This window comes from Salmo salar, chromosome 12 (assembly GCF_965601325.2).
Source record: "Salmo salar chromosome 12, fSalSal1, whole genome shotgun sequence".
NCBI classification, from domain to species: domain Eukaryota; kingdom Metazoa; phylum Chordata; class Actinopteri; order Salmoniformes; family Salmonidae; genus Salmo; species Salmo salar.
Window position 1 is genome coordinate 18,918,318 of NC_138302.1, and position 23,183 is coordinate 18,941,500.

At 41.8% G+C, this 23,183-nt stretch overlaps 1 protein-coding gene across 2 annotated transcripts in view; it reads right to left on the reverse strand.

Annotated features, from left to right (window-relative positions):
- Positions 1-2,426: 2,426 nt before the first annotated feature.
- lcor (ligand dependent nuclear receptor corepressor) overlaps positions 2,427-23,183 on the reverse strand; it is an 82,289-nt gene continuing 61,532 nt past the window's right edge. For both annotated transcript variants that reach the window (XM_082958683.1, XM_082958682.1), the window contains exons 6-7: positions 18,929-19,016; positions 2,427-8,751 (exon numbers count right to left, since the gene is read on the reverse strand). In XM_082958683.1, coding sequence (XP_082814809.1) covers positions 7,590-8,751; positions 18,929-19,016 — 1,250 coding nt within the window. In that variant the 3' untranslated portion in view covers positions 2,427-7,589. The remainder of the gene's footprint in view (positions 8,752-18,928; positions 19,017-23,183) is intronic.

Below are 23,183 nucleotides of genomic sequence, written 5' to 3' on the forward strand. Positions count from 1 at the left end.
ACTAACATCTGCGATGAAAGCAAATGTAGAAAATCACACTACACTTTATTAAATACGATTGAACATTACATTAATATTACGTTTAAGGTTTTTAAAATGCTTGATTTAGTTTTCGGATTGTGCCATCTCATCGCAACAACAATTTAAAGAAATTAACATTTTCTAGGTTTGCATGTTTTCATGTTCGTTTTTCGAACGTCCACGAATAAAAAATATGTCATTGAACTATCACACTTCTACAGTTCCAATATACTAAACAGGATGGCAGCATTCTGCCAGACTAAAACAAATGGTTACTGTAGCACAGGAATCCTGCTGCTTTCCTTTCCATCCTCCCTTCGCAGTAAAACCACAACATTAAGACACACAAGCCTCATAAAACTATACAATGTAATAAACGGCGTTATGACTTTCAGATTGGAGCGGGAGAGATGGAGGCTCTTTAGCCGGACATATCATAAATTCAATTTTTAACAGTTTTAACTGCCAGTGGTGGGAAAGGTGGAAGGATAACACAGCGATTTAGGTAAGATGGTAATCTGTGATATTTCCTGTTTGAAAGTGTTGTTTCGGGGTAGCTGGGAAGTGCATGAGCAGGGGAATGTATGATTGCAAGCAGGTCAACATCATTCCAGATGGAAGGTATGCCTCGCTTTTAAATTCCAACCAACGTTTCTCTCTTCAACAAAACCAAAGCACTGTTGCTTTAAAATGTTTCACAAATCAAACAGAAAACACTCAAGTTGCAGTTAGCAGGCTGGTGGTACTTGCGCCTTAACAAATGCTGAGACTTTTACAACATTTAAAAAACAAACTTGGTGTAGAAAAAGGATACATTTTACAAAATATTATATTTTTGCCATTCTTGAAATTTGCCATATTAAATCAAAATAGCAAATTACACAAAGAGACAGGGGAACGTCACAACACAAAGTCATCACTACACAAACAAATCAAAAACACAGCCAGAGTAAAAGAGAGCTTCTTGGTGGTGAGGGTTGGTACCAGTGTTATAGGGGCACACTGAGCCGGACTGGAGAAAGATACGAAGCAAAGGGGGCTGTTTTGACAGAATAAGGGAGGCAGTGCCTTCACCAGTCAAGTTACAAGCCTGATATTTTTCCTGGTCTCAGGAGTGTCACACCCACCAGGTTCTATAAAGGACACGGCAGAGTTTTATAATTGTACATGTAACCCACCCACACGAAGTGTGGATACCTGATGAAGAGTGTGTGTGTGCGTGCGTGTGTTTACGGTGTGTGTGTGTGTGTGTGTGTGTGTGTGTGTGTGTGTGTGTGTGTGTGTGTGTGTGTGTGCGCGTGCGTCTATACATATAGAAATGTATGCAACTATGCATGGTGTGTAGTTACAGTATGCATGGGGTGCAGTTACAGTATGCATGGTGTGCAGTTACAGTATGCATGGGGTGTAATTACAGTCTGTATGGTGTGCAGTTACAGTATGCATGGGGTGCAGTTACAGTATGCATGGGGTGTAGTTACAGTATGCATGGGGTGCAGTTACAGTATGTATGGTGTGTAGTTACAGTATGTATGGGGTATAGTTACAGTATGTATGGGGTGTAGTTACAGTAATTCTGGTGTGTAGTATGTATGGTGTAGTTACAGTATGTATGGGGTGTAGTTACAGTATGTATGGGGTGTAGTTACAGTATGCATGGGGTGTAATTACAGTCTGTATGGTGTGTAGTTACAGTCTGTATGGTGTGCAGTTACAGTATGCATGGGGTGTAGTTACAGTATGCATGGGGTATAGTTACAGTCTGTATGGGGTGTAGTTACAGTATGCATGGGGTGCAGTTACAGTATGCATGGGGTGCAGTTACAGTATGCATGGGGTGCAGTTACAGTATGTATGGTGTGTAGTTACAGTATGTATGGGGTATAGTTACAGTCTGTATGGGGTGTAGTTACAGTATGCATGGGGTGCAGTTACAGTATGCATGAGGTGTAGTTACAGTATGCATGGGGTGCAGTTACAGTATGTATGGTGTGTAGTTACAGTATGTATGGGGTATAGTTACAGTATGTATGGGGTGTAGTTAGTAATTCTGGTGTGAAGTATGTATGGTGTAGTTACAGATGTATGGGGTGTAGTTACAGTATGTATGGGGTGTAGTTACCGTATGTATGGGGTGTAGTTACAGTAATTATGGTGTGTGCTTCCAAGGCTGAGTGTGCTAGTTAATACAGTAGTGTTGCATTCAGAAAGACCTGGGTTCGGTTTAGTAGCTATAAGAATTTATATTTTCTTTAAAAAAAAAGAAAACATGAAGAAAAAAACACCATATAATAATAACAATAATAATGATAAAACCCACCATATAATAACAATAATAATTTAAAAAGTGCTTCCGTCAGTCCCTTCTAAGAAATCTGGAAACACAAGAAAGTGTACTAAAAGAGTACTAAAACACTTTTACTTTAATAAAAGTCCTGATTTGTGTTGCTAGTTAGTGTACAATCAGCTGCTTTGAAGTGGGTGGACCTGAGGCGTCATGACAACAGGATATGCAGCATGGAGGAATAATCAACAACACTTCATAACAACAAGCAAAATGGCAATTCACAGAAGTCTGTTTAGTTTTTTTCTTGAAAGGTATCACGTGCCACTCAAGAGACAAAAATGGCACGTCACATGGTATCTAGAAATTGAGGTTAGTTCTGTTCTGCATTTCTTTTTTTTCTCTCCATGTTTGTTTACAATCTCACATCAGAATGAAAAGAAATCCATCGATTTACCTGAAGATGTAAAACAGTAAATGAAATATATATTCATATGTATATAGCTATTTTCATTTATATAAAAGGTACAATGATTTGATTTGGAATGCAGTTTAAAACAAGTTAATAATAATAATAATAATAATAGACAGTAGATTCATAAGGTTAACATTTCCACCTGTCCGCACATTCTCCCCTCTAGGTCTCTGACTGACTGTGTCTCTGTCTCATCTCTGTAAGAAACTCAAAGTTTAACCTGGAGTGATGTTACAGTCAAACAAACGAACTAGACTAATAAGCTGTCCGTCCCATACTCCTAGCTCCTCTCGTAAAGAAAAGACCAAAAGAAAAAGGAGGAGGGGCCTATATTTCCCAGCGTATCCACTATCCCTTCTTTTTTTTCTGGCTTCCCTGAGAGGGACACAAGTGCAGGTTGAGGTACAGCACTTGGACACAGCTGAGCCACGTCAATATATAATATAGATGTTGTATACATTTAATCTAATACAGGTAGTTAAGTCTGCGTCATCCTCCGACTGACAAATATTGCTGCCCCTCCCGTCAACTTTATCCTGAGAGGTACAATACTGAAGGCTACAGATGCCCACGGCAGAAAAACGCTTTTCAAATACAAGCGGAAGGTGGAGAAAGAAAATAAACAGTCTGTTCCTCCCCAAAAAACTGACAGTGTCATAGTTTTTTTGCAGCAAATTTTTTTTGTGTGTCGGGGTTGAGAGATTCATGTCCGTTTATTACATTCATTATCTGTGTGTATATAAATAATTGGAAGTGTGAAACTTTTCTGTAAAAGAGGCGAGACTCAGTCGTGTTAAGGAGGAGGACTTCTTCGGACAGGGGGATCCGTTAACCCAAGTGGCATAACTAAACAATTAAACCCCAAAAATATGAATCAAAAAATGAAAAAGCCCAAATGGCAATGCACCTCAGTAGATTAGATACGACTGATGTAAGGGAAGGGGAAAGGGGGATACCTAGTCAGTTGTACAAATGAACGCCTTCAACTGAAATGTGTCTTCTGCATTTAACCCAACCCCTCTGAATCAGAGAGGTACGGGGGGCTGCCTTAAATCGACATCCACGTCTTCGGGAACCACTAGCACATTCTTTTTTGATTGCCCAATGATAAATACATAGATTTATAGTTTTCATAAATAATGTAGGTGGAGATTCCTGGCCCTTCAGGAATCCCGTCTCAGGGGTTTCAGGGCCTACCTAAGTGCTGAATGTAGGAATCCCCTCAAGGGTTTCAGGACCTACCTAAGTGCTGAATGTAGGAATTTAGACACGCATCTCAGTCAGTGCTACATGTCATGATAAGTAAGGAACAATTGTACAGGTTATACACATTTCCCATCAGCATCATTTTGCATGCTCACATGCATAACGTGAAAGAAGCGCTAAGGGGCACATTTTGTCATACTTCATAATAACTCGCAAGTTTAGGACAAAAACAAGTTTAAAACACAATTCCACACTATATTTTAAGTAGTGTTTTTTCTTGTCAAATCGCAATTCACAGCTAAGCTAAATTAATTAGTAATCATGCCTTGAAATGTGAAAGGCTACAAAATAAGTGCTTTACTCATAACTTAAGTAAGAGTATCAATCTCATATAACTTTAAGTCATTGCTGGACTATATTTGGTCTTCTGATTGGATGGGACAGGTAACCAATTAGACACTTGAAATACTCTGCATTGTCTAAGTGTTGAACGCATTTCATGCATGACCCCTGACCTTGTGTTTCTACAGAGGTCATCATGAAGGGATTACATTGTTCCCATCGGCTACGCATAACTGCCAATCAAGCCATGGGAGGGAGGGTCAAAGCCCAAGACCAATCTATCAGAACAGGGCTAGGTAAGATTGTTCATTAGGGGTTTGAATATAATTATAACAATTATATACCAATTATTCACTAATTTAGAATACACTAGAGCATGAATCGCTTGGTACGACACTCATAAACTAGTCTATACTTTGCAGATGTAAGCTCCTATCTAAGAATTCCCAAATCACCCGGAACGGACTGGTGCATGCCATTTTGTAGAAGAAAATAAAATACAAAATGAAATAAATAAAATGTACAGGACATTTCAAGGAGTGAATGTTCATTTCATCAGTGTTGACATGACGGAGATGTTTTCTAAGTACAATTTCATGAATAATCTCACAGACTGGGTGAGCACCAGGCAGTGTTTAGAGCAAACAGAAACATTTACTACAGCAGAGCAAGAGAGGGCTTTAAAAACATTAAAAAACTTTTTTTTTGTTTATTTTTCCTTCTCTCGTCTTTTTGTTGTTGTTGCCCCCACCCCACAAAAAAAATGAGAGCATCTTTTTCTAAAAACATTTTCTCAGAAGGATGTTTTTTTTCTTTCCCCTGACAAAACGTGACGACAGATAAGATAGTTTCCGCCTGGTTTGGCAGGAGGGCTGAGGGGCAGCAACCAGATATGACAACTACACTACACGAAATCTGACAAATTCAAGCATCGACCAGGGTACTGAGGAGGTAATAGAGAGGAAACAGAATATGTTTAGGTCCAAGCTGCAGCTCTCTGAAAGTCTTTCAGACACTAAAGCTTTTTTTTCTCTCTCTCTCTTTTTGCTTTCTGGCCATCCCTTACCCTCCTCTAATCACCTCTCTTCCTCCCATCCAAACCCATCCCCATCTCTCTAAAAAAGAGCTACAATAGCTTCCTCTCTCTTGCGCGGTTTAAAAAAAAAAAAAGTGCTATTTTCAGACGTTTCATTTCCAAACTTCTCCTCACACCCTCTTCACTGTTTTAGTTTGTGTTATCTTCTTCATGATTCACCACGGCCTACAGGGCGTAGTACTGCTAAGCCACAGCCACCTAGCCGGGCTGTAAGTTCCACCCCCGTCAGAAGTAGCAGAGTGAGAGAAGTCATGTCCTGCCCTTCACTTTTAGGTCCTGCAGGATAAAGGAAACACGTCCATGTTTTAGAATCATGGCTTCGTCAAGAGATTCCCGTCTCAGGCACCCTGAGTTAAAATTGAGGAACAAAATCATCCAGAAATGCGGATTGGCTTTAAGTTCAGTGTCATCATAATAACTTATATTATATTATCCCCTAATCCCTACCAACCGAAGACATCCCCTCTCACTGAAAAATGCCCCCCCCCCCAAGTATAAATGCACATTGTCGTAATAAACTGCCTTTGAAACTACCTTTGAACATTTTAAAACCACATGGGAGTGAGAGGAGCCATTTCGAAACTCATCAACTAAGATGCTCTTAGTTAGAATTCTAAAAGAGAAAACTTTATGAAATGTTTAGTGTTTAGAGACAGTAAGGCTGGTACAAGCCTTCGCTCAGAACAGGATAATAAAGTTGTAGCAGCAATGTTTCCGCTTCCTGGTCTTGGAGGGCTACAATGCATGTGGTTATCACCCCATGTGATGTCATAGTGTTAGGAGAACCCCGCCCACTAATTAGCTGAGCGCATATGCATGAGGTCGTTGGTTGGAATGAAAACCAGAGATGGCTACAGCTCCCTAGGATCGGGATTGGGGACAGATGCACTTGTTGCAGGTGCTTGAGGTAGAAGTTGCGCTTAACCACTGAACTAGGATCAGATCACCAAGCCCCAATCCAAACCTTAGCAATAAGGGGATAAAAAAGACAACTGACTATGGATCAGTGGTTAGAGGCACAATTTACCTACTACCATTGAGGTTGAGGAGCTCTCTCCAGGAGAGCAGCAGAGATATAAAATTGCCCCTACATGCTGATCTCAGGTCAGTTTTGAGGTTCCCCCCCTTAATGTTAAGGCAGGGTAAACTGATCCTAGATCTGTGGCTACGGGTAACTTGTACCTGGAGCACAGAGTTGGCCGGGGATTATGACAGACCTTAATTGCATGATGCTAGGACAGCAATGCCGAGGTAACCTGGTCTGTCACCACTGGGCGGCGCCGGTGAGCGCCAGACTGAAAGTGTAGTGCAAAAGAAAGCCAAACAAATGAAGATAAAACAAAAAAACAAAACATTCAAAATATCCTAAAAGTTAGTAGTTATTTACTAAAACTTACGAACATGCATCCCTGATTGACTATTTTGTGTCTTTACCTTAAAAAGGACGCGGCCAATGTTGCTTTCGTTCACTTTTAAAGAGTAGCAGAATATCGAAGGAGGAAAGAAAGTTTTGCGTTAGTTAAAGAGAAATGGCTATCTGACGATAGAAATAATGCGGTTTTGATTCAGCTTCCTGGTGAGAGAGCTTCCTGTGACATGACCAGTTTTAGAGATGGTTCAAAACATAGGAGACAGTTCACTTACCAATTGGTACTAGTACTTAAATGAGAGAAGGGGGGGGGGGTGGTTCAAGGACCATAATAGTTTGTTCAAAAGGGTTCATTTTCAACCCCACCTAATTATTCCGCAGCCCAGATTGCATTTAAAAGCAATGCAGGGTCAGTGTATCAAGTTCAGAATAGGGGGAGTTACGGTTTTGGGGGGGATAATCAACATGCTTTACAAACTGTAATTAATAATTGTCACGTCACTCGTGGCTTTTGACTCATTTGTTTCGCCGCTTGATATAAAAGCTAAACAAATGTGCAATGTGCAGTGTCAAAACGACAACTGCAGAACCAGCCGATTGGTTTAGTTTTCATCTCCAGCTTGTTTTAGAATCCTCCTCATATCCCTGCGCTTGTGCTCACCCAGATACTGCAACAGTAAATTGGCACAAATAAAGCTCCATTTGTTTCCAATTACTTTAGTCTTAATGTTAAGATGTTTTTATACATATATGAGGGGAAAGGAGGGGAGGATTCGTCATCATCGTTGTTTCCCAGTTAATCTTCAAATTCCATATTCATTTTTTGCTCGTGGTTCAGATCGGCGGCCTCCGGCAGCTCAACCTCTCGCGGCGTCGCGGTTGGCGTAGTCTCTGACTCGGCGGCAGAATCCTGTCCTCCCATCCTCAAGGTCAATTTGAGCTTCTTCTTAGGAGGGTTCTTCAGTGTGCCCAGTCGCTCCTTCACCTTATACTCCAGTGTGCTGTGAGGGATCCCGTACATGTTCTGGGCCTTGGACACGCTCATCTTCCCGCCCATCACCATGCCGATGGCCTCTTCTAAGATCTGGCTGTTGTACTGGCGGTAGCGCCCCCTCTTCTTCCTGGGCTGCTTAGAGCACGGGTCGCCCTCGGGGTCGGAGGTCGGGTATGGTTGCCCGGAGGTCCCCTGGTCCACGTCGGAGCTCCAGTAGTCTGCCGCTCCATCCAGAAAACCTCCCAGGCTGCCTCTCAGGCTACCGGCACGTCGGTTTTGCTTGGGCAGGATGACCCTCAGCTTCCTGCTCAAAGCATTCTCCACCCCACCGTGGCCCCTGGCGCCCACCACCATGGCCCCGTACCCGTACAGGTCTGAGGCGTGGGAGTCCCATGACAGGTCCATGCCCCTCACCTGGGGGATCTTCAGGTCCACGGGCGGGGAGTGGTGGCCTCCCGGCTCCCTCTTCACCACCACCTCATGGTGGGTCTTAGTGGCGCCATGGTGGTGGCGGAGGCCACCTCCGGAGGAGCTCTTGGAGGAGAACGCCCCGTGGTGGTGGTTCTCCAAGAACAGAGGCAGGTCTTGGAGGTCTGAGAGGATGGCGCTGGCCTGCTTCAGCCTCAGCAGGCTGTCCAGTTGGTGGTGGTGAGCTTTACCACTGGAGGAACCCCACGGAGAGCCGTCCCGTGCCAGGAGGGGGTGGGGCTGCACGTGGTTCCCTTTGTTCCCGTGGTTGAGAAGCCCCGCCGCCTCCAGACTAGCCAATGAGAGAGCGGGAGGCTGGCCGAGGAGGCGGTGCTTCTGGCTGAGGAGCTCCTCCTTTATAAGCAGCGAATGGGCCAATGGCGGCTTGGGGGGGGTAGAACTGACGTAGCTGTCCCTCAGCCCGTCCTGTAAGCTTCTCGGCAGCATGTCATCGTCCTCCACGTCCCGAAAGGAGTGCTCAACTCTCAGGGCACGCCTGATTGGAGGGAAAAGAGAAGAGAGGGGTGTTAACTTGGAAGTACTCAAATCAGTCGATTCGGAAAGTGAATCATAATGAACCGAAAACTACACATTAAAATTACACTACTCTACTCTGCTGATTGTTAATGCCAACAAACAAAAAGTACCACTTGGTTTTTAAAGAATATTACCTTGTGTTTATAAAGTTGAACTTTCTTCCATAATATGTCATTGTTTAGGGGGTTTTTTTCAGCAAAAGTCTTCGGCAGTAAACATATAACCGTAAACATGCAACATCTAAATGATAAATTGATCTCCCACACTTTAAAGGGGCAATCGGTAGTTGCAACATCAATTTCTGGACTCCTGAATTAGAGGTACCCACTGATTCCTGAAGAATATCATTTATAAATGCCTCATGAGGATAATTGTACCCCATCAGAACCCAAAATGTAAGCTTGTTATACTCCCATGTTCGCAAAAAAAAATATATATAAAACACTATATGGCCTCGAAACATGCTTAAAACTATAAGTCTGATATCATGGATGGTCAGTCCGTGCATCCATACAGATGTAGGATCTTCATTTGATCACTCTTCTGTTGCTGAGAGTTTTTCTGCAAATATACAGTGCTTTCGGAAAGTATTCAGACCCCTTGACTTTTTCCACATTTTGTTACAAATAAAAAAACGAAATATCACATTTACATAAGTATTCAGACCCTTTACTCAGTACTTTGTTGAAGCACCTTTGGCAGCGATTACAGCCTTGAGTCTTCTTGGGTTTGACGCTACAAGCTTGGCACACCTGTATTTGGGGAGTTTCTCTCATTCTTCTCTGCAGATCCTTCCAAGTTCTGTCAGGTTGAATGGGGTGTGTCGCTGCACAGCCATTTTCAGGTCTCTCCAGAGATGTTTGATTGGGTTCAAGTCTGGGCTCTGGCTGGGCCACTTAAGGACATTCAGAGACTTGTCCCGAAGTCACTCCTGCATTGTCTTGGCTGTGTTCTTAAGGTCGTTGTCCTGTTGGAAGGTGAACCTTTGCCCCAGTCTGAGGTCCTGGGTGCTCTGGAGCAGGTTTTCATCAAGAATCTCTCTGTACTTTGCTCCGTTCATCTTTCCCTCGATCCTGACTAGTCTCCCAGTCCCTGCCACTGAAAAACATCCACACAGCATGATCCTGCCACCACCATGCTTCACCGTAGGGATGGTGCCAGGTTTCCTCCAGATGTGACGCTTGGCATTCAAGCCAAAGAGTTCAATCTTGGTTTCATCAGACCAGAGAATCTTGTTTCTCATGGTCTGAGAGTCTTTAGGTGCCTTTTGGCAAACTCCAAGAGAGCTGTTATGTGCCTTTTACTGAGGATTGGCTTCCATCTGGCCACTCTACCATATAGGCCTGATTGATCATTTACAAAATAGCCTCCAACACTCTACTCAACAAATTGGATGCAGTCTATGACAGTGCCATCCGTTTTGTCACCAAAGCCCCATATACTACCCACCACTGCGACCTGTACGCTCTCGTTGGCTGGCCTTCGCTTCATACTCTTCGCCAAACCCACTGGCTCCAGGTCATCTACAAGTCTCTGCTAGGTAAAGCCCCGCCTTATCTCAGCTCACTGGTCACCATAGCAGCACCCACCCGTAGCACACGCTCCAGCAGGTATATCTCACTGGTCACCCCCAAAGCCAATTCTTCCTTTGGCCGCCTTTCCTTTCAGTTCTTTGCTACCAATGACTGGAACGAACTACAAAAATCACTGAAGCTGGAGACTCATATCTCCCTCACTAGCTTTAAGCACCAGCTGTCAGAGCAGTGTCACAGATCACTGCACCTGTACATAGCCCGTCTGTAAATAGCCCATCCAACTACCTCATTCCCATACTGTATTTATTTATTTATCTTGCTCCTTCGCACCCCAGTATCTCTACTTGCACATTCATCTTCTGCACATCTACCATTACAGTGTTTAATTGCTATATTATAATTACTTCGCCACCATGGCCTATATATTGCCTTACCTCCCTTATCCTACCTCATTTGCACATACCGTATATAGACTTTTTCTACTGTATTATTGACTGTATGTTTGTTTATTCCATGTGTAACTCTGTGTTGTTGTATGTGTCGAACTGCTTTGCTTTATCTTGGCCAGGTCGCAGTTGGAAATGAGAACTTGTTCTCAACTAGCCTACCTGGTTAAATAAAGATGAAATAAATCAAATAAAAATTGGTGGAGTGCTGCAGAGATGGTTGTCCTTCTGGAAGTTTTTCCAGAGGAACTCTGGAGCTCTGTCAGAGTGACCATCGGGTTGTTGGTCACCTCCCTGACCAAGGCCCTTCTCCCCCGATTGCTCAGTTTGGCCCTGGCGGCCAGATCTAGGAAGAGTCTCAGTGGTTCCAAACTTCCACTGTGTTCTTGGGAAATTTCAATGCTGCAGACATGTTTTGTTAGCCTTCCCTAGATCTGTGCCTCAACACAATCCTGTCTCTGAGCTCTACGGACAATTCCTTTGACCACATGGCTTGGTTTTTGCTCTGACCTACACTTGTCAACTGTGGGACCTTATATCAACAGGTGTGTGCCTTTCCAAATCATGTCCAATCAATTGAATTTACCACAGATGGACTCCAATCAAGTTGTAGAAACATCTCAAGGATGATCAATGGAAACAGGATGCACCTGAGCTCAATTTTGAGTCTCATACCAAAGAGTCTGAATAATTATGTAAATAAGGTATTTCTGTTGTTTATTTTTAATACATTTCCAAAAATGTTTAAAATCCTGTTTTCCCTTTGTCATTATGGGGTATTGTGTGTACATTGATGAGGAACAAAAATTATGTGAAAAAAGTGAAAATATTTGTGTAGATCGATGAGGAAAGAAATTCATTTTTATCCATTTTAGAATAAGGCTGTAATGTAACAAAATGTGGAAAATGTCAGGGGGTCTGAATACTTTCCGAATGCACTGTAGGTCAAATTATGATCATACATCTGTAGTTCTGTCTATGAATTTGAGAGTGGTTACATTTCTCAGCTTTTTACTGAAACAGGGAGAATTTCTTTGTGATTGTTTCAACTGCCCCTTTAATTTCATGATTACTAGATATAGTATAGACACAAATAACTACTTATATAGTCCCTTCAGTTTAGAGAGAGTACCTTTAATTGAAATTCAATTTACTTCCTGGTGTGATGGTGGGCGTTCAATCTCCATTTCAATTCATTACATTTGAGCAAAAAGCCCATTTGAGAAAATGTTTTGGCTGTAAACTTCTGTTGGCTATTAGCTAGTTATACATCTTGTCAGCTTGACCAAGTAGTTGCCATCATACGGATTATAACTTGTTAGCTGTTCCATATGGTCTCATTACATGGGAGAGAGTGGCTGCTCGCATCCCAAATGGCACCCTAATCCCTATGTAGTGCACTACTTCTGACCAGGGCCCATAGTGCACTACAAAACGGAATAGGTTGCTATTTGGGATGCAACAGTGTCTGATGAATTCTATTTACTGTGCAAAGTGGATGTAGCCGGAGCTATATTCCACTCATTACAGCACGTTATCGCCTATCTTTAACAATTAAGGTGCTCATGAGACACATAGAGAAAGAGACAATTAACACTAATTTCCTATATTTTTTTTGTACCATGTGTAAAACATGCATGTTGTGACAGAGTGAGTCACTTTTATATAGGTAATTAGAGCTAACTTACTCATGTCAAACATTTCATTTACTGTCTGTCTTTTTCAAACTCAATTTCATTCAAATCATTTTGTTTCACGCAGAGACAAATTTATAGAAACTGAACTGCAATGCTTTGTTGTTTCTTTGTCCCCATCTTGCATGAAGCATAATTACCCATTTACATGGACATTTTAAATTCAATTTGGTTAAAAAACAACCAAGCAACATTATTTTACCACGTAAAAAAACTTAAAAAGCGATTTAAATGTTATTGAATCTTAACGCTGTTTAAAAGATAGAGAGCCATGTACTGAGTCAACAGAGAACACACACACACACACACACACACACACACACACACACACACACACACACACACACACACACACACACACACACACAGTCTGCTACACTAACAAATAACGTGAAGACAATGAGAGTAGGGAACCATCAAGGACACACAGCATGAATAACCATGATCATAATACCAATCCTTCCCTGGGATAAAGACTCATCTGCCCGAGAAGGTATAGAGGGCGCAGAATGGAGTGCATTGTGATCAGGTTGTAATTAACGGTATAGGATAAACTGTACATAGTAACAGTGTCATAGAATTCACCCGACAACACAATAGACAATGGCTGCGGTTGGAGTCGACGGCAGAGAGGTCTAGTTCCCAGCTAAACGAGAATTAACCTTGGCATGTCTTGTATAGTAACAGTCACAAAAAGGGTTGAGCAACACAAGGATGCTCTTTTTTTCCCCCTCCACTCATTATTTTAGAAAATCTGTCCCTTTGAGCTCCCTTTCTCCTTTCCATTATGTTGGCCTGAAATCAGGCCTGAAAGTTGTTCCTATAAGGGCTAGAAAGAACATACTGTTTTCTAAGAAAACTGTGCTAAAGCTCCCAAATTACATTTCCGTGACGTGTCTAACGTTTCTATTTCTGAACTACCTGAGAAAGAAGTGACTTTTTTCTGACCTTGGTGTCGGGTACGGTTCAGTATGTAACCATAGCAACAGTAGCCTTTAAGCAGGAAGCACACATCCCAGTCCCCCGCAGACAAGCAGAGTGACAGCTCAATGCTACCTTCTAAATAGGACCATAGATATGTCAATCAGAATGGAAGGGGAAGTGTAGACAGATAGTGAATGAGCCTTAGCACTGAGGACGTCAGCAACCAAATCCTGTGAAGAAAAAAAACGCTTTCTACCAAACTCTGCTTTATCCTATACGTCTGCCATATGGACATGCATATGTCCAAGACAAGTACAGACGTTGGATCTAGAGTGAAAGCACCGCCAGCATTCAAAAGTGACCAAAACATCAGCCAGGAAGCATAGGAACTGAGAAGTGGTCTGTGGTCACCACCTGCAGAACCACTCCTTTATTGGGGGTGTCTTGCTATTTGCCTATAATTTCCACCTGTTGTCTATTCCATTTGCACAACAGCATGTGAAATTTATTGTCAATCAGTGTTGATTCCTAAGTGGACAGTTTGATTTCACAGAAGTGTGACTGACTTGGAGTTACATTGTGTTGCTTAAGTGTTCCCTTTATTTTTTTGAGCAGTGTATATATGTTTACAATTACATTTAGAATATACTTGATGAGGGAGTTAGGTGGTTTCACAGTAATGATGGCTGCACCATATAGTCTACATCTTATAGTCTACACCTTATAGTCTACTATAGTCTACATCATATAGTCTACACCTTATAGTCTACACCTTATAGTCTACACATTTACATTACATTTACGTCATTTAGCAGACGCTCTTATCCAGAGCAACTTACAAATTGGTGCATTCACCTTATGATATCCAGTGGAACAACCACTTTACAATACCTTATAGTCTACACCGTATGGTCTACTATAGTCTACACCGTATAGTCTACACCATATAGTCTACAATAGTCTACACCATATAGTCTACACCATATAGTCTACACCATTTTGTCTAGTCTACACAGTTAGGTGGTTTCACAGTAATGATGGCTGCACCATATAGTCTACACCTTATAGTCTACACCATATAGTCTACACCATATAGTCTACACCATATAGTCTACACCATATAGTCTACACCATATAGTCTACAATAGTCTACACCTTATAGTCTACACCTTATAGTCTATACCATTTTGTCTAGTCTACACCACACAGTCTACACCATATACAGTGCATTCGGAAAGTATTCAGTCCCCTTGACTTTTTCTACATTTTGTTACATTACAGCCTTATTCTAAAATGGATAAAATGAATTTTTTCCCTCATTGATTTTCACAATTTTTTTTCTCACTTTTATTAAAAATAAAAAACAGAAATACCTTATTTACATAAGTATTCAGACCCTTTGCTATGAGACTCAAAATTGAGCTCAGGTGCATCCTGTTTCCATTGATCATCCTTGAGATGTTTCTACAACTTGATTGGAGTCCACCTGTGGTAAATTCAATCGATTGGCACACACCTGTCTATATAAGGTCCCACAGTTGACAGTGCATGTCAGAGCAAAAACCAAGCCATTATGTCGAAGGAATTGTCCATAGAGCTCTGAGACAAGACTGTGTCGAGGCACAGATCTGGAGAAGGGTAACAAAACATTTCTGCAGCTTTGAAGGTCCCCAAGAACACCATGGCCTCCATCATCCTTAAATGGAAGAAGTTTAGAACCAAGAAGACTCTTGCTAGAGCGGGCCACCAGACCAAACTGAGCAATCAGGGGAGAAGGGCCTGGGTCAGGGAGGTGACCAAGAACCCGATGGTCATTCTGACAGAGCTCCTCTGTGGAGATGGGAGAACCTTCCAGAAGGACAACCATCTCTGCAGCACTCTACCAAACAGGCCATTATGGTAGAGTGGCCAGACAGAAGTCACTCCTCAGTAAAAGGCACATGAAAGTCAGCTCGGAGTTTTCCAAAAGGTACCTAAAGGATTCTCAGACTATGAGAAACAAGATTCTCTGGTCTGATGAAACCAAGATTGAACTCTTTGGCCTGAATGCCAAGCGTCACATCTGGAGGAAACCTGGCACCATCCCAACAGTGAAGCAGGGACTGGGAGACTAGTCAGGATCGAGGAAAGATGAACGGAGCAAAGTACAGAGAGATCCTTGATGAAAACCTGCTCCAGAGCACTCAGGACCTCAGACTGGGGAAAAGGGAAAAGCTTGTAGCATCATACCCAAGATGACTCCAGGCTGTAATCGTTGCCAAAGGTGCCTCACAAAGTATTGAGTAAAGGATCTGAATACTTATGTAAATATGATATTTCAGTTTTTTTTATTTCTTAACAAATTTGCTACAATTTCTAAAAACGTGTTTAGTCAACTGTAGTCTACACACAGTGGTGGTTAATGGTGTATGGTGACTAGTGGCACTTGTTTGCTGTTATGAAACTAAAATTAACAAACTAGTGATGTATTGGTTATTATGGTGTCATGATCTTTTTAAAGGATACTACAGTGAGGGAAAAAAGTATTTGATCCCCTGCAGATTTTGTACGTTTGCCCACTTACAAAGAAATTATCAGTCTATAATTTTAATGGTAGGTGTATTTGAACAGTGAGAGACAGAATAACAAACAAAAAAAATAGAAAAATGCATGTCAAAAATGTTATAAATTGATTTGCATTTTAATGAGGGAAATAAGTATTTGACCCCCTCTCAATCAGAAAGATTTCTGGCTCTCAGGTGTCTTTTATACAGGTAACGAGCTGAGATTAGGAACACACTCTTAAAGGGAGTGCTCCTAATCTGAATTTGTTACCTGTATAAAAGACACCTGTCCACAGAAGCAATCAATCAATCAGATTCCAAACTCTCCACCATGGCAAAGACCAAAGAGCTCTCCAAGGATGTCAGGGACAAGATTGTAGACCTACACAAGGCTGGAATGGGCTACAAGACCATCGCCAAGCAGCTTGGTGAGAAGGTGACAACAGTTGGTGCGATTATTCGCAAATGGAAGAAACACAAAAGAACTGTCAATCTCCCTCGGCCTGGGGCTCCATGCAAGATCTCACCTCGTGGAGTTGCAATGATCATGAGAACGGTGAGGAATCAGCCCAGAACTACACGGGAGGATCTTGTCAATGATCAAGGCACCTGGGACCATAGTCACCAAGAAAACAATTGGTAACACACTACGCCGTGAAGGACTGAAATCCTGCAGCGCCCGCAAGGTCCCCCTGCTCAAGAAAGCACATATACATGCCCGTCTGAAGTTTGCCAATGAACATCTGAATGATTCAGAGGACAACTGGGTGAAAGTGTTGTGGTCAAATGAGACCAAAATGGAGCTCTTTGGCATCAACTCAACTCGCCGTGTTTGGAGGAGGAAGAATGCTGCCTATGACCCCAAGAATACCATCCCCACCGTCAAACATGGAGGTGGAAACATTATGCTTTGGGGGTGTTTTTCTGCTAAGGGGACAGGACAACTTCACCGCATCAAAGGGACGATGGACGGGGCCATGTATCGTCAAAATCTTGGGTGAGAACCTCCTTCCCTCAGCCAGGGCATTGAAAATGGGTCGTGGATGGGTATTCCAGCATGACAATGACCCAAAACACATGGCCAAGGCAACAAAGGAGTGGCTCAAGAAGACGCACATTAAGGTCCTGGTGTGGCCTAGCCAGTCTCCAGACCTTAATCCCGTAGAAAATCTGTGGAGGGAGCTGAAGGTTCGAGTTGCCAAACATCAGCCTCGAAACCTTAATGACTTGGAGAAGATCTGCAAAGAGGAGTGGGACAAAATCCCTCCTGAGATGTGTGCAAACCTGGTGGCCAACTACAAGAAACGTCTGACCTCTGATTGCCAACAAGGGTTTTGCCACCAAGTACTAAGTCATGTTTTGCAGAGGGGTCAAATACTTATTTCCCTCATTAAAATGCAAATCATTTTATAACATTTTTGACATGTGTTTTTCTGGATTTTTTGTTGTTGTTATTCTGTCTATCACTGTTCAAATTAACCTACCATTAAAATTATAGACTGATCATTTCTTTGTCAGTGGGCAAACGTACAAAATCAGCAGGGGATCAAATACTTTTTTCCCCCCTCACTGTATTATTATTTGATTGCGTAAGTAAATACTTGGTTAATTTTCACACTGTAAAATAAAGGGGTAAGCTAAATGAGTGAGATGATCTGTGTTTGGTAATATATCTGTGGTCTAGGAGGAAGGGTGGAGCGAGGGAGGAGGTGTGGAGCGAGGGAGGAGGGTACATCCACTTCCTCATCCCCCTCTTCAGTTAATATTACATGACCTGATCATTAGAGAATCCCAAACCACCAACGCTGCTTCTGATACGCCGACGAGGTGTCGTACAACAGATTACACACACACCACCCTCACCATACATTATCGCTTTGGGGCGTTAACATGTATCGAGCCACTCAAATCCATCTTTGACCTTCTGTGTGTTCTAATCATTCCAAGGTCTATTCCATAGTTACACAGGTCATTTATTCTCATTTAAAGCAGGAAAACAAAGTTTGTACGGTGTGTTTATAATCATGCAAATATGACTTGAAGGCAAAACACTCAGGTATCAATAAAATCCACCACGACATTGTGGGTAAGTAAATAAAAGCGGGATAGAGAAGAGAAACAACAGGAAAACCAACAGTCCCTGAGGTCTTTGATGCAGTCTAACGTTGACCTCCTAGACCATGGAGCATGACATTGCAATAGCATAAATACATACTTATAAATACCTACGTACTGTAATCCTACTGATTATGGTTTAGGTTTGGTTACTTATAAATACCTAGGTACTGTAATCATACTGATAATGGATTAGGGTTAGTTACTTATAAATACCTAGGTACTGTAATCATACTGATAATGGATTAGGGTTAGTTACATATAAATACCTAGGTACTGTAATCATACTGATAATGATGGAATAGGGTTAGTTACATATAAATACCTAGGTACTGTAATCATACTGATAATGGATTAGGGTTAGTTACATATAAATACCTAGGTACTTTAATCATACTGATAATGATGGATTAGTGTTAGTTACATATAAATACCTAGGTACTGTAATCATACTGATAATGGATTAGGGTTAGTTACATATCAATACCTAGGTACTGTAATCATACTGATAATGGATTAGGGTTAGTTACATATAAATACCTAGGTACTGTAATCATACTGATAATGGATTAGGGTTAGTTACATATAAATACCTAGGTACTGTAATCATACTGATAATGGATTAGGGTTAGTTACATATAAATACCTAGGTACTGTAATCATACTGATAATGGATTAGGGTTAGTTCTCTTCCGACGCTGAAAGCCCTTGACATCGTAACGTAACAAGAGGTGTTTACCTTGGAAACCAATGGGAAATAACACATTGATCACTACAATGATGCTTTATAACAGAGGTGTGTGTGTGTGTGTGTGTGTGTGTGTGTGTGTGTGTGTGTGTGTGTGTGTGTGTGTGTGTGTGTGTGTGTGTGCGTCTTACCCCTTGACTGTGGGCGACAGGGTGTAACTGTGAGAGTTTTTGAGGACGGTGCCGTGGGCCTTCTTGGTGGAGAGGTCCAGGACTCCATCTGAGGATTAACATACGCAGATACCCACACGCTGTTTTAGGGCACAGTTCACCTAAGTATGTACTGTATAACTTGACTTCAATTGATTGGGACTTTTTAAATGAATGTAATTAACATTTTAAATGTGTCGTTCAATAATAGATGTTTGTGTTACTCTATAAATCACTGGAAAGGAGAAAGGAAAGGAGTCCAGGAGAAGAATACAACATTGAAAATCCTATGAATAAATAGTGAAAATAATCATTAACGTTCCCTCTGCTCTGCTCTTTGTTTAAAGAGTAATAACAATATTATATTCCTCTTTCCACTGACTGAACCACACACACACCCTCCTCCACGGGTTAGTAATCCCCAAAGTGCAGCTGACCTGGCTGATGACCTGTCCCGTCTGAACAGAGCTGAAGGACCTCTAATCTTTAGGGCTTTTTGGTTGGACAAAACAAGGTGGTGATATTAAAATGAATTCCTCTCTGTGTGTGTTTATGGGTGTGTGTGTGGGGGGGCATACATAAAAACACTATAATACAATATATGGTCACAGGCATTAGAGGATAATCCAGGCCAAATGTCTATAGGGCAAGAGGGATTTTAAAGCATGGGGGTTAATGTTTTTAAGATTCAGAAATCTATTTTTCAGCATAAAGCTACTTGGCATTCAGCCTCCAACTGTTTGTTAGAATTAGGATACTCGTAGTTTTCATTTGGCCCAGTCTGTGTAGCTCTATACAACTTTTACTGGTCCAATTACAGGTTGTGGGGATTATTGTGGGGATTATTTCTAGGGATTATTTGGGAAAGTTACAGGGGATGTTCGGATTATAAAAAAGTTAGAGAAAATATGTATGGGAGTTAGAGGAAAATTGTAGGAATGTCCAGTCCTGTCCTGGCCAGTTTGGTGTTGCTTTACCATAGTCCTAGGTGAGTTAAGTTACAAGCTATAGGAATAAAGAGAAATTATAGGGGAGATATAGTCAAGATATAAGATATAGGAGACCTATAGGGGAGATGGAAGATAGACAGATAGGAGGTATAGGGGATTATATATGAGAGTTATAGGGGAGCTATAGGGAAGATATAGGATATATATAGTAAATATAGGAGATACAGTGAGGGAAAAAAGTATTTGATCCCCTGCTGATTTTGTACGTTTGCCCACTGACAAAGAAATGATCAGTCCATAATTTTAATGGTTGGTTTATTTGAACAGTGAGAGACAGAATAACTAAAACATCCAGAAAAACGCATGTCAAAAATGTTATAAATTGATTTGCATTTTAATGAGGGAAATAAGTATTTGACCCCTCTGCAAAACATGACTGAGTACTTGGTGGCAAAACCCTTGTTGGCAATCACAGAGGTCAGACGTTTCTTGTAGTTGGTCAGCAGGTTTGCACACATCTCAGGAGGGATTTTGTCCCACTCCTCTTTGCAGATCTTCTCCAAGTCATTAAGGTTTCGAGGCTGACGTTTGGCAACTCGAACCTTCAGCTCCCTCCACAGATTTTCTATGGGATTAAGGTCTGGAGACTGGCTAGGCCACTCCAGGACCTTAATGTGCTTCTTCTTGAGCCACTCCTTTGTTGCCTTGGCCGTGTGTTTTGGGTCATTGTCATGCAGCATTCCTCCTCCTCCAAACACGGCGAGTTGAGTTGATGCCAAAGAGCTCCATTTTGGTCTCATCTGACCACAACACTTTCACCCAGTTGTCCTCTGAATCATTCAGATGTTCATTGGCAAACTTCAGAAGGGCAGGTATATGTGCTTTCTTGAGCAGGGGGACCTTGCGGGCGCTGCAGGATTTCAGTCCTTCACGGCGTAGTGTGTTACCAATTGTTTTCTTGGTGACTATGGTCCCAGCTGCCTTGAGATCATTGACAAGATCCTCCTGTGTAGTTCTGGGCTGATTCCTCACCGTTCTCATGATCATTGCAACTCCACGAGGTGAGATCTTGCATGGAGCCCCAGGCCGAGGGAGATTGACAGTTCTTTTATGTTTCTTCCATTTGCGAATAATCGCACCAACTGTTGTCACCTTCTCACCAAGCTGCTTGGCGATGGTCTTGTAGCCCATTCCAGCCTTGTGTAGGTCTACAATCTTGTCCCTGACATCCTTGGAGAGCTCTTTGGTCTTTGCAATGGTGGAGAGTTTGGAATCTGATTGATTGATTGCTTCTGTGGACAGGTGTCTTTTTTACAGGTAACAAGCTGCGGTTAGGAGCACTGCCTTTAAGAGTGTGCTCCTAATCTCAGCTCGTTACCTGTATAAAAGACACCTGGGAGCCAGAAATCTTTCTGATTGAGAGGGGGTCAAATACTTATTTCCCTCATTAAAATGCAAATCAATTTATAACATTTTTGACCTGTGATTTTCTGGATTTTTTTGTTGTTATTCTGTCTCTCACTGTTGAAATTAACCTACCATTAAAATTATAGACCGATCATTTCTTTGTCAGTGGGCAAACATACAAAATCAGCAGGAGATCAAATACTTTTTCCCCCCTCACTGTATAGTAAAGATATAGGGACTATATAGGATAGATAGAGATTAAAGGAGAGATATATGGGATATAGTGCAGAGATAAGAGCGATACCAGGGAGCTATAGAAGAGATATAGTGGAGAGATACAGTTGAAATCGGAGGTTTACATACACCTTAGCCAAATACATTTAAACTCAGTTTTTCACAATTCCTGACATTTAACCCTAGTAAAAATTCCCTGTCTTAGGTCAGTTAGGATCACCACTTTATTTTAAGAATGTGAAATGTCCGAATAATAGTAGAGAGAATGATTTCTTTCAGCTTTTATTTCTTTCATCACATTCCCAGTGGGTCAGAAGTTTACATACACTCAATTAGTATTTGGTAGCATTGCCTTTAAATTGGGTCAAACATTTCGGCGAGCCTTCCACAAGCTTCCCACAATAAGTTTCATAAAGTTTGGCCCATTCCTCCTGACAGAGCTGGTGTAACTGAGTCAGGTTTGTAGGCCTCCTTGCTCGCACACGCTTTTTCAGTTCTGCCCACACATTTTCTATAGGATTGAGGTCAGGGCTTTGTGATGGCCACTGCAATACCTTGACTTTGTTGTCCTTAAGCCATTTTGCCACAACTTTGGAAGTATGCTTGGGGTCATTGTCCATTTGGAAGACCCATTTGAGGCCAAGCTTTAACTTCCTGACTGATGTCTTGAGATGTTGCTTCAATATATCCACATCATTTTCCTTCCTCATGATGCCATCTATTTTGTGAAGTGCACCAGTCCCTCCTGCAGCAAAGCACCCCCACAACATGATGCTGCCACCCCCGTGCTTCACGGTTGGGATGGTGTTCTTTTGCTTGCAAGCGTCCCCGTTTTTCCTCCAAACACAACGATGGTCATTATGGCCAAACAGTTCTCTTTTTGTTTCATCAGACCAGAGGACATTTTTCCAAAAAGTACGATCTTTGTCCCCATGTGCAGTTGCAAACCGTAGACTGGCTTTTTTATGACGGTATTGGAGCAGTGGCTTCTTCCTTGCTGAGCGGCCTTTCAGGTTATATCGATATAGGACTCGTTTTACTGTGGATATAGATACTTTTGTACCTGTTTCCTCCAGCATCTTCACAAGGTCCTTTGCTGTTGTTCTGGGATTGATTTGCACTTTTCGTACCGAAGTACGTTCATCTCTAGGAGACGAACGCATCTCCTTCCTGAGCGGTTAGACGGCTGCATGGTCCCATGGTGTTTATACTTGCGTACTATTGTTTGTACAGATGAATGTGGTACCTTCAGGTGTTTGGAAATTGCTCCCAAGGATGAACCAGACCTTTGGAGGTCTACCATTTTTTTTTCCTGAGGTCTTGGCTGATTTCTTTTGATTTTCCCATGATGTCAAGCAAAGAGGCACTGAGTTTGAAGGTAGGCCTTGAAATACATCCACAGGTACACCTCCAATTAGCTTCTAAAGCCATGACATCATTTTCTGGAATTTTCCAAGCTGTTTAAAGGCACAGTCAACTTAGTGTATGTAAACTTCTGACCCACTGGAATTGTGAAACAGTTAATTATAAGTGAAATAATCTGTCTGTAAACAATTGTTGGAAAAATTACTTGTGTCATGCACAAAGTAGATGTCCTAACCGACTTGTCAAAACTATCGTTTGTTAACAAGAAATTTGTGGAGTGG